This window comes from Schistocerca serialis, chromosome 5 (assembly GCF_023864345.2).
Source record: "Schistocerca serialis cubense isolate TAMUIC-IGC-003099 chromosome 5, iqSchSeri2.2, whole genome shotgun sequence".
NCBI classification, from domain to species: Eukaryota; Metazoa; Arthropoda; class Insecta; order Orthoptera; family Acrididae; genus Schistocerca; species Schistocerca serialis.
In genome coordinates, this window is record NC_064642.1 from 135,680,897 (window position 1) to 135,693,584 (window position 12,688).

General features: G+C 40.7%; 1 protein-coding gene across 3 annotated transcripts in view; it reads right to left on the minus strand.

Annotated features, from left to right (window-relative positions):
• The window catches only part of LOC126481325 (NHL repeat-containing protein 2), a 167,439-nt gene that overhangs the window by 105,642 nt on the left and 49,109 nt on the right, over positions 1 to 12,688 (minus strand). For all 3 annotated transcript variants that reach the window (XM_050104989.1, XM_050104990.1, XM_050104991.1), the window contains exon 5: positions 435 to 572. In XM_050104989.1, the coding sequence (XP_049960946.1) occupies positions 435 to 572 (138 nt within the window). The remainder of the gene's footprint in view (positions 1 to 434; positions 573 to 12,688) is intronic.

Sequence of the window (12,688 nt, forward strand, 5' to 3'; positions counted from 1 at the left end):
GTTCTTCTTCCTTCGTTAGTAACGAAAGAGATGATACTTTCCCATAAACGAGACTTAATTATCCCATTTATTAAATTGAATTTGTGAATTCAGGTGGTGTATGTTCTCTTGCTCTTTTTTCCTTTGTTAGTAATGAAAGAGATGATACTTTCCCGCGCATGAGAGTTAATTATCCTGGTGAAAACATCAAAAATCATAAAACACAAAAAACATAATGAAAGTCATATCGAGGTACTATCAGCTACTATGCTGAATTAACCTATTTATGCAACCACTTTCAATTTAACACTTAACCATCAGGCATCTTAGTAATACAAACAAAAAGGCACAGGTGCCTGATAATGACCTCTTATGATTGAAACTGGTTGCACAGATTAAGTCATTCATCACTCTTTCAAGCTGTGGATATATATATAGTTGGATTTTCTACTTACTTTTCTGATGCAGTGGTTTTCTGTATCTGCAACAAACAGAAGTTTACAGCTTTGAAATGCCAATCCTTGAGGGCTGTTGAATTGGGCTTCTGTAAAGATGCCATCAGAGCAGCCTTTCTCTGTTCCACCAATCACAGACTGTAAATATTAACATTATTATTCGTATTTCAGTCACAAAGTGCTGTGAGAAACTAAAGTATTACTGACACAGCATTCTAGACTGAAGCAATGTTTTCACAAATGAACAGGAATTTACATTCAATAAATATGTCAATTCACATATTTAGAAATACACTGCCTAACAACTGCTAAGGAACAGGGACACCGTTGCATTGCTGGACAAGAATAATCGCAGGCAATGATTGACTACATGAAACAGTACATATACAGGGTGATTCAAAAAGAATACCACAACTTTAAAAATGTGTATTTAATGAAAGAAACATAATATAACCTTCTGTTACACATCATTACAAAGAGTATTTAAAAAGTTTTTTTTTCACTCAAAAACAAGTTCAGAGATGTTCAATATGCCCCCCTCCAGACACACGAGCAATATCAACCCAATACTCCAACTCGTTCCACACTCTCTGTAGCATATCAGGCGTAACAGTTTGGATAGCTGCTGTTATTTCTCGTTTCAAATCATCAATGGTGGCTGGGAGAGGTGGCCGAAACACCATATCTTTAACATACCCCCATAAGGGGGTAAGATCAGGGCTTCTTGGAGGCCAGTGATGAAGTGCTCTGTCACGGGCTGCCTGGCGGCCGATCCATCGCCTCGGGTAGTACACGTTCAGGTAGTTACGGACAGATAAGTGCCAATGTGGTGGCGCTCCATCCTGCTGAAATATGAATTGTTGTGCTTCTTGTTCGAGCTGAGGGAACAGCCAATTCTCTAACATCTCCAGATACTGTAGTCCAGTTACAGTAGCACCTTCGAAGAAAAAGGGACCAAAAACTTTATTGGCTGAAATGGCGAACAAATGTACAACTAAATGAAACTTTATAGCTCCCTTAATTCGCCAACAGATAGTGCTTAGCTCTGCCTTTTGTCGTTGCAGAGTTTTAAATTCCTAAAGTTGTGGTATTCTTCTTGAATCACCCTGTATAATAGAGGTGGACTGGTACATTTATAATCAAAAATTGGTACAGATTTCACCACATGAGAAAGCAGGATAACAGACATAAATAACTTTCATGTCTGACCCATGTCAGACTCCCAACATAAAGGTAGATATCAGACTCTCAGTAAGGAATGTGCCTTCCCTGGGAACTAATGCACATTTTGCATCTGTTATTCATGCTGACTATCAAACTGTTGAGGAGTCCTTGAGGGATATTGTCCCACTCCTGTCTCAAGTCAGTTTTCAGTTCTTGCACAGTTTGGAAAGGGGTGTCTTTTGAGAAACACATCTATCAAGAGCATCCTAGGCATTTTCTATAGGGTTTACATCTTGGGAGTATGCAGGCCATTCCATACGATCAATGTCTTCACTTTCCAGTGTCTCCAACACCTCAGTGGTCCTGTGTGGGTGGGCATTGTCATCTATAAACAGAAAGTTGTGACCTACTTCACCCCAAAACACATGGACATGATCCAGAATAACCTTCCTGCAATAACTCTGTGCTGTTATGGTGCATCATTCAAAGATACGCAGAGGTGTTTGGCCATTGTGTACAATGCCTGCCCACACCATAATGCTTATGTCATACCGATGACTTCATGAACATTGTGTGGTGTGTAATATGTCCCCCCCCCCCCCCCCTCTCTCTCTCTCTCTCTCTCTCTCTCTCTCTCTCTCTCTCTCTCTACACTAACAGGTTGCCAGAATCACCTGGCACAGTGAATCAGGATTCATCAGAGAATATCATTCTGGACCACTGCTGCTGACCCCAACTAATGTGCTCCTACACCATCAAACTCTTTCTTGACGATGGCGCTGTTGAAGTAGGGTGCATTTAACAGGCTTCTGAGCATACAAACAAGCCTGATTTTATCACTGACAAATGGTTCTGGCAAAGACACATTTATCGGTAGCAGTTGCAAGGTCTGCAGTGATCTGCCTAGGAGTGAGATGTCGTATCTCTTTTTGCCACTAGGGCTATGTACGAGGGTAATCCCAAAGTAAGGTTTCCTATTTTTTTTATAAGCACAGAACTCTGTTTGTGTGGCAGTTGGTCACACTGTTACGAAGAGTGTTTCATGCGCTGTGTGTAAATATGCGCACGCCATGCTGAGGTGCTCAGTCTTGGCTTGGCAGTCATTGAGAATGGAGCTCCCGTTGGATGTTACCGCCAAATGCGAGTTGCGTGCAGTTATTCAGTTTTTTAATGCAAAGGGCACTGTGCCGATTGAAATACATTGCCAATTGATGGAAGTGTATGGTGAGGCGTGCACGGATGTCAAAAATGTTCGTAAGTGGTGTAGAGAGTTTGCAGCTGGTCGGACCGAAATTCACGACCAACAAAGGAGCAGGAGACTGTCAATTTCTGAGGAGACAGTTTTGAAGATTGAGCAAAGCATGCGTGAAGGTCGGTGGATCATCCTGGATGATCTCTGCGTGTTGGTTCCTGAGGTTTCCGGAAGCACTGCTCACAGAATTTTAATGGAAACATTGAACTACCGGAAGATGTGCGCAAGATGGGTGCCAGGCATGCTGACTGAGGACCACATGCGGTAAGGAGTTGATGCTTCCCGTGCATTTCTTCACCACCTTGCAGCCGAACAGGACAACTTTCTGGACTCAATTATCACAGGCGACAAAACCTGGGCATACCACTTTACACCTGAGACCGAGCAACAATCACACCAGTGGCGGCATCCTTCTTCGCCAAAGCTGCGGAAATTCGAACAAACACAGTCTGCCGGTAAAGTCATGACAACCGTTTTTTGGGATCGGAAAGGGGTATTGTTGGTTGACTTTATGCCCACTGGGGCCACAATTAATACTGACAGGTACTGTGAGACTCTGAAAAAACTCAAACGGGCAATTCAAAACCGGAGAAGAGGAATGTTGAGCAAGGGCGTACACATTCTCCATCACAACGCTCGCCCACACATCACTCGGCAAACCGTTGCTCTCCTGCAACAGTTTCAGTGGAACATAATCACCCACCCACCCTATACTCCTGACTTGGCACCCAGTGACTATCACCTGTTCCCTAGGTTAAAAGAACATTTGGCCAGAAAGTGATTCAGCTCCAATGACGAACTGAAAGAAGAGGTTCATAACTTTTTGAACAGCATAGTGGCGAGCTGGTATGACAAGTGCATACAAAAACTACCACATCGTCTACAAAAATGCATCGACAGAAATGGTGATTATGTTGAAAAATAGCTAAATGCTCAAACTGTAAACTGATGTAAACCATTGTAGAAATAAACAGGTCTATGTACTTATAAAAAAATAGAAGACCCTACTTTTGGGATTACCCTCGTATTAACCCTCACAACGCCAGGACGGTGAGGTGGGGGTACTTTGTGCCCCTCTTTTATAGATACTATAATTTAGATTGGCATTTCATATTTTAAAATTCTGATAAAAATATTTACTGTTTTTTTATTATTTCCTCTACCAGGTTTTATACATATATAACTTTTTTCAGCTAAACTTAATCTGTTAATTTAAGTCAAATGGCAGTCGTCATAAAGTCTACCACCTTAGTAGTAGATGTGACTTGATAATGAATGTTTTATTTCATAAATTATAACATTTCGGCAGTGTAGACCCTCTTGGCATTGAATTTCTCTGTGTGGGTAGCAACAATGATCTCAAAAATGATTCATTTCTCTTTGGTTTCTGATTGTTTCTAGTTCCTTCTTATTCAGTGCCACTTTGTCCAGTGTTCGAGACAACTGTGATTGATGTATTGTTGCTCTCTTGCTGAAAGAGAAGTATTAGATACTGCAGAAGAATCTACAGATTCTGAAACTGAATTTGGTTATAGTGATGAAGTGATGAGTGAAACTGAAGAGGAATGAATTGTGTGCAAGAATGTGGACAGTGCTGGTGTACAGACAGACTCTGAAGATGGACTCTGGGTCTTGCAGCAGATTATGACAGCTGGTGAGGTCTGTGAGAAGTATTTTACAATCACTGCAAAAGTTCTTACATATAAACCTCCCCATATCACAAGGTAAGTAGCACAAAACATAGTGAAAGAGTGAGAAGACATAAGAAATGGAGGTAAAATAGGAACAATAGGAGAATCATTTGAAGAGATTTTTCTTAATAAATTATTAACATCATAATAAAGCATGCCAATGAAGAAGCATTGAGACAGAATTTAGCCTTAAAAGACAGACTTGAATTCATGGCATATATAGGATTAGTTATTATTATGAGGAAGAAGGGTGATAGAAAGTCACCTATTCCTGATGTATGGTCCAAAATTCCAGAAATGTTTTTTTATACTGCTAGTATGCATAAAATTGAATTCTGTCAGCTTGCTAAAATAGTAAGATGTGATAATAGAGAGACATGAAATGAGTGCAGGAAACACGACAAGTTTTCTGCAATACAAGAAGTATTTGATAAAATTAGTGAATTATTGCCAAAACATTATTCTGCTGGGATGTACACTGTTACTGATGAAATGTTATCATTGTTCCATGGCAGGTGTATCTTCAAGGTCTTTGTGAAGAAAAAGCCTGGAAAGTGTGGTATACTTACATGGGTGGTCACAGGCTCTAAAACCAGTTATGTTCTCAGCATAGAGCATAAGCACAACAATCCAATTCAGCTGCAGCCATAATGAACTGCTTGGTTGTTCCTATACAAAATTCAGGATGCAATGTCACCACAGATAGATATTACACTTCAGTTGATCTGGCCAAAGATTTGTGAAGGAATTATAGTCCAGTCAAATAGCAGATATACCTTGCGAAAGGTGGGGTAGAAAAGTTTATTTTTTCAACTCGTTCATATGGTTGGAAAGATTAGAAAACCGAGTTTTGCCAACAAAATTTCGCTTGGGAAAACTTTCTGCAGTCAAAAAACTTCGAAAATTTCGGACTTTTTTCAGTTTTTTCAAAATATCTCGGTTTCATTTGCACCTATCGCTTTAACGTCTATTTTCTTTTTTAAAGAGCACAAAATTCTCTACAAATTTGATTCTTGCCATTTTTTCCTACTCCCAATATCTAAGGCACTACAGCGCCTCAAAAATTACCAATTTTTCAAATTTTGAGCATAGTGCCAAGATACCTTATTTTTGAACACTATTTTTTCAGTTTCTGTTTGTGTAGTATAAATACATTATACATCATGTTATAAGCTGGAATTTACCACCTCACTTTCAGGTATTCAATTTCTCTGTATGCAACATGAGTGTTGCTGGGCACTCAACTGTTGTGATTCTTACATCACTACCTGAAGTTCACTATGGGCCATCTCAGCCCTGGTATTTGTAAAACTACAAATATAAAAATACAACATTAAGAGACCTAACCATACACACACACACACACACACACACACACACACAAAATAAATTGTATCAGGAAACTGAACTATTATTAGCTGCAATAGGCAACCTAATTAGGTAGGTAATTATTCTTGTGTATAAAAGCGACACAGTTGACATTAAAAATAAGTAGCTTTATTACAATTAAAATGCATTGTCAGTTACTAAAAAATGTTGACAGTTCTGGGTGTGTAATACTTGTAATATTGCACTTAAGCGCACTTGAGAGAGACATGAGCATCACTTCCAACGTTTTGATGGGCCAGGTTCCTCAGTGTCACCAGAAATACCTTGAGTTGTGGATTCAGGGTCTGTACATAGAGTTGATCCCAGATTGACCTCTTCTTTAAACAGCGAGTCAGCCTCAGCAAGTTTGTTGGTTTTGTCAGCAGTTTCCTCAACATCCTCCACAACATCTTCTTCACTGTCTTCATATAAAAATTTTGGCACATTTTCACAGTTGACCCCAATACATTTCTTGCAAATTGAAGAACATTTCAAACCCATTTTTCTGCAGGAGCACGCTCCGCCACAGTTCAGCTTGCATGAGCATGAAACAATGTGAAGAAGTGCTTCAAGTGCTGGATCTTGGCTTATTATAACGGGTATTGCCCCGTGGTCACTGTGATTCCAGCCCCATTTCTCAGGAGTTTCCCATCCAACTTTGGACTTGTTGGTAAGTCTGCAACGAATGATGTTGTGCAGCATCTTGTGTAGGTGGCAACCGTGCAAGATTCAGTTTGCTTTTTGTGGCAGACTTGGCGAATAGCTGGTACCGCAAATGGTCTAGAGTGTGGGAACTGCTGACACCTCCACTATACAATGCGATAGTAGCCTGTTCTCCTGCAGTTATTATTTCTTCACGGGTAGCATGTGGTTTATTGAACGTGCAAAGCACTGAGGTTAGGTGTTCATTTTTTGCAACAATATTGCAGCACTTAATTTTCCCTTGACCAAAAAAAGCAGATGTTGTATCACATCCACTAAAGGCGTGAGTGAACAGAATATATTCACTAACAAACTTGTAAGATGCAGAGGAAAACCACTTGTCTTCTGCATTTCCTCTTCCTGGCTTTAAGAAAAATAAGTTTTCAATGCCTTGCCCCAAACGGGTCATGAGCACAAGCAGGTCAACATCTTCTCCTACAATGACAACACTTCCAAAATCTTTGGTTCTTGAAATGGCAGATGTTACAATTATAACGTCAGCATCTTCTTGTGGCTGGTGCACTTCAATGCTACACTCCAGAAATTCCATTTTAAGAAGTGTGATCAAACGCATCTTGTTTCGTTCATTGTACACGAACTTGTCCTGAGGGACTTTGTTCATCATCTCTGATTCAACCACAACGTCAACTGAAGAATGTTGTTTGGACCTACGAATCCTTTCAGCACTCTTTGTGCTACATTTGTCTCCCTCACATGGATACCCATCAAATACAATAGCAAATTGAGATCCAAAATGACATTTCAGGTAAGAAACATAGCTTTGGGCTATTGACTTGAAGCAAATATTTCGAGTCCAAGTCACTTTGTGGGTAAGATACCCTCCATCAATGACAAAAAATTTACTCGATCCACCTGACTTCACATCTTCCACTGGAACGAAGGCATTGTAGAATGAAGATTTTGTTCCTTTTCGCATGCCTTTTTCTGAGAATAGGGACATTGGGTAAGGAGCAAGTTCATATTTCAGAAAGGCTTTTAACTCTTCTTAACTTTGTTTCATTAAACAAATCCTTTGGAAAAGAGTTAAAGGATCAACAAGAGTAATCTTAGTGCTCCTAGCTTTTACAGAATTGAACGCAGAAAGGAGAGTCACAACTTTATCTTTTCTACGGAACTTTACATCGTGGAAATTGTCACCAACTATTCTTTGCTGGAAATTTGAAAAATTGGTATTTTTTGACGAGCTGTAGCGCCTTAGATACTGGGCGTAGAAAAAAATGGTAAGAATCAAATTTGTAGAGAATTTTGCGCTCTTTAAAAAGGAAAATAGACGTCAAAGTGATAGGAGCAAATGAAACTGAGATATTTTGAAAAAACTGAAAAAAGTCCGAAATTTTTGAAGTTTTTTGACTGCAGAAAGTTTTTCCAAGAGAAATTTTGTTGGCAAAACTTGGTTTTCTAACCTTTGCAACAATATGAATGTGTTAAAAAAATAAATTCTTCTACCCACCTTTTGCAAGGTACAGGCTTTTTTTCTGACAGTTTCACTGGACTATTAGGCAAGGTAACTCCCATGAGAAAATTACGAGTTAATGGTGAGTAGATATCTCAAGAACTGAAAGGCATCTCAAGAAGAGAATTATATTCCAGTATATTCACTTTCTGTGTGTCTAGTGCTGGAAATATCACAATCACAATTGTTTCTTGTATCTCCCATGGAAAAAAGGCATTCACACAATCAATCAGACAGTGAGTAAATTTTCAACTAAGAGAACTACAAGAAGTTGGCCACTATCTATTTTCTATGATCTTGTGGACACAGCAGCATTAAATAGTTCTACATTCCAAGGGGGAATTAGAGAAAATCTAATAAGCAACATAACTGGAACTACACCTCATGAAACGATACATTGAAGAAAGGGCTACAAATATTAGAGGACTCCAGAAGTGTGTCGTTTCAGACGTGGGAGGTATTCTCGGACAGAATATCAAGCAATAATTTGCTGCAAAGCAAGCTGAAGGAGGAAGGGGACGATGTAATTTGTGTTGATTTGAAAGCCAGTCAAAAGCAGTAAATTACAACAAAGTGAACAAAACAACAGTTACCTAACTGTTGTCAAACTGTAAGAGATACACATGCAGTAAACACAGCAAGAAAACTGTTACATGTTCCAAGTCTCATTTTCATTTAAGTGCTGCCTTCAACCTAATTTTCATTGTATTTTTTACTAGATTGCAGTCTAATCGCAGATCCACTCCTCAGAAGGATCGTACATCTCTAGCTGCCTTTCTGTGTCTGTTATTTATGATATCAGGGTCTACTTGATTTACTGGTCTATCACTCAAATTCCAGTTTTATTTATCCATACATTTATGAGGCAAGGTAGTACTGGTAATAATCATGCCCACTGATACACCCCAATTGCACTGTCATTAGCTTCCTCATGTAAACTTCCATTTCCAATAGTAGGTTTGAAAACATCCTCTTTTCCTATTTTTGCATTAAAATTCCCTATTACTACATTGACATCATGTTTTGATATTTTAGTCCATAAAACAATAGTTCTCTAATTTCACTGTAAAATTACATGAAACATAGGTTGTTTCTGAGAATTTTTGGACACTTAAAAAACTATATTTTTGTAAGTTACCAGTACAAGTATTTTGGACACATAATTTATTTTGTAGCAAATCACCATTTGTGGTTCACAGTTTTGCCAAAGAATACATCACCCCTTAATTTTGTTGTATATCAACACAAATAAACATGCATTTTTTAGAATATTCGGAAGCTACCATTGTCCTTTGCATAATCAACAAGCAATCTGCAATAAATTAGTGTTTGTGATTTGGTTTCTGTAGCAGATATTCTAACTAATGTACCGTATTACATCTAGTTTTCCCATAAATATGAGCAGCCCTACATATTATTTGCATTTATTGTAAATTAACTCTGTTTTCAAATTTGCTAATAACTATAATTAACCTCAAAACATTTTAGAAAACCAGTAATTTTTACGACAGGTTTTTGTACTGCCTTAACAGAAATCTTGTTTTGTGTATTTGCCTCAATTCATATTGGGAATTAGCAATGTTTTAACTCAACAGATTAAAATATAATCAGTGGGCTTAATTTAAAGTTACTTGTTCACTGTCTTGTAATACACTGCACTAGCCAAAATGCAGTTCCATTGTGAATGCTGTTCTTGAACATGGGATGAATCAACTGACATTTGTAAGCAACTGGAAATCACACTGACTACTATCAAACGATTGGCAGCTCCTGTGAATCAAGGTGTTGAAAGAGCTCCTGAGACTCGTGTACCTGTGTTACCTGTACCAGAGGTCCCTCAAGTACTGTCCTCTCCAGCAGATGTTCTGTCCTCTGCAGAAAGTTCAGGATGTCACCACTCATCTACGTGGTGTGAATGCCATGTCAATGGTAGATCTAAGCATCCTGTACGTGGTGGGTGTGGACCAAGGAGGACTCAGTGTGTTGTACCAACCCACTAACCAATAAGTTTGAGGTGCTGTCTCTCACTGAAACTGGAACTGCGCCAGTGAGACTCACTTCTCCTGTTTTGGGGAAACAAATTTTGTCCAATGTCAAGAGGAGGCAAATGCAAAAGGGTAGGAGTCTATTAATCATCAACAGTTCAAACGTATGGCGAATGATGCTACCCCTTAGGGAAATGGCAGCAAAGGACAGGAAAGGACACCGGTGCACTCAGTGCATATGCCTGGGGGCCTCAGTTAACATGTTGAAGAAGCTATTCCAGCAGCCAATGAGGCAACAAGGTGCAACCAACTGCAGACTGTGGCGCACGTTGGAACAAATGACGGCTGTTGTATGGGCTTCGAGGTCATTCTTGGGTCATTCTAACAACTGAAAGAGAAGCAGACCAGACTTGTGCATAGAGTTTCAATCTGCAGAATTGTTGACAAGTTTTAATGGAATTTATTCTTCACTCCATCACCTTTGTCATTAGTTAGTGAATTACAGCTAATTAGTGACAAGTTGAACCATTTGTATTTCACAGATAGCATAATGTTTCAGCAACTCCTTCAAAAGATGTTTTTGTGAATAGAAAATCATTTCGTACACAGAATATTGTTCCAAATTCATGAAGGTATTGGGTCAAATTAAATATACTACAGCTGCAAATGTTACAACCTAGATATTACGTGTTTCAATTGTGACTGCAGGTATACAGAAATATTTGCAAGACAGAGACTGCAGATATAAAGAAATACACTCCTGGAAATGGAAAAAAGAACACATTGACACCGGTGTGTCAGACCCACCATACTTGCTCCGGACACTGCGAGAGGGCTGTACAAGCAATGATCACACGCACGGCTCAGCGGACACACCAGGAACCGCGGTGTTGGCCGTCAAACGGCGCTAGCTGCGCAGCATTTGTGCACCGCCGCCGTCAGTGTCAGCCAGTTTGCCGTGGCATACGGAGCTCCATCGCAGTCTTTAACACTGGTAGCATGCCGCGACAGCGTGGACGTGAACCGTATGTGCAGTTGACGGACTTTGAGCGAGGGCGTATAGTGGGCATGCGGGAGGCCGGGTGGACGTACCGCCGAATTGCTCAACACGTGGGGCGTGAGGTCTCCACAGTACATCGATGTTGTCGCCAGTGGTCGGCGGAAGGTGCACGTGCCCGTCGACCTGGGACCGGACCGCAGCGACGCACGGATGCACGCCAAGACCGTAGGATCCTACGCAGTGCCGTAGGGGACCGCACCGCCACTTCCCAGCAAATTAGGGACACTGTTGCTCCTGGGGTATCGGCGAGGACCATTCGCAACCGTCTCCATGAAGCTGGGCTACAGTCCCGCACACCGTTAGGCCGTCTTCCGCTCACGCCCCAACATCGTGCAGCCCGCCTCCAGTGGTGTCGCAACAGGCGTGAATGGAGGGACGAATGGAGACGTGTCGTCTTCAGCGATGAGAGTCGCTTCTGCCTTGGTGCCAATGATGGTCGTATGCGTGTTTGGCGCCGTGCAGGTGAGCGCCACAATCAGGACTGCATACGACCGAGGCACACAGGGCCAACACCCGGCATCATGGTGTGGGGAGCGATCTCCTACACTGGCCGTACACCACTGGTGATCGTCGAGGGGACACTGAATAGTGCACGGTACATCCAAACCGTCATCGAACCCATCGTTCTACCATTCCTAGACCGGCAAGGGAACTTGCTGTTCCAACAGGACAATGCACGTCCGCATGTATCCCGTGCCACCCAACGTGCTCTAGAAGGTGTAAGTCAACTACCCTGGCCAGCAAGATCTCCGGATCTGTCCCCCATTGAGCATGTTTGGGACTGGATGAAGCGTCGTCTCACGCGGTCTGCACGTCCAGCACGAATGCTGGTCCAACTGAGGCGCCAGGTGGAAATGGCATGGCAAGCCGTTCCACAGGACTACATCCAGCATCTCTACGATCGTCTCCATGGGAGAATAGCAGCCTGCATTGCTGCGAAAGGTGGATATACACTGTACTAGTGCCGACATTGTGCATGCTCTGTTGCCTGTGTCTATGTGCCTGTGGTTCTGTCAGTGTGATCATGTGATGTATCTGACCCCAGGAATGTGTCAATAAAGTTTCCCCTTCCTGGGACAATGAATTCAGGGTGTTCTTATTTCAATTTCCAGGAGTGTATTTACAATACAGAGACAGAGTTTTCAAAGTTTCTAATGTACAAGTATATAGTGACTAATAATGGGAAGAGTATTTATAACCGCAATAACAGAGATTACAGGATCAAAAGTTCAGAAGTACCATGAAAGCTATACATATTCATTACATAATATGGAACTGTAAGTACGTATAGCACATGTAGAAGTGAAACATATTACATCGTTTGCAAGCAATAATGGAAAGACATAATGAAATATTGTATATATTTATATAACTATATTATTTTCAACATGAAGTTAGCTGTGTCAACAATATTTGGCATTGCTAGCAGCATGTCTTCAAATGAGCATATTATTGGACTTCTTCTTATCCATTAATGGATATTGGCAACCACACAATGCATCTTTACTGTAAGAAACACAGTATGTAATAGTTGATTTGCATTTTGTAAAATTGTACA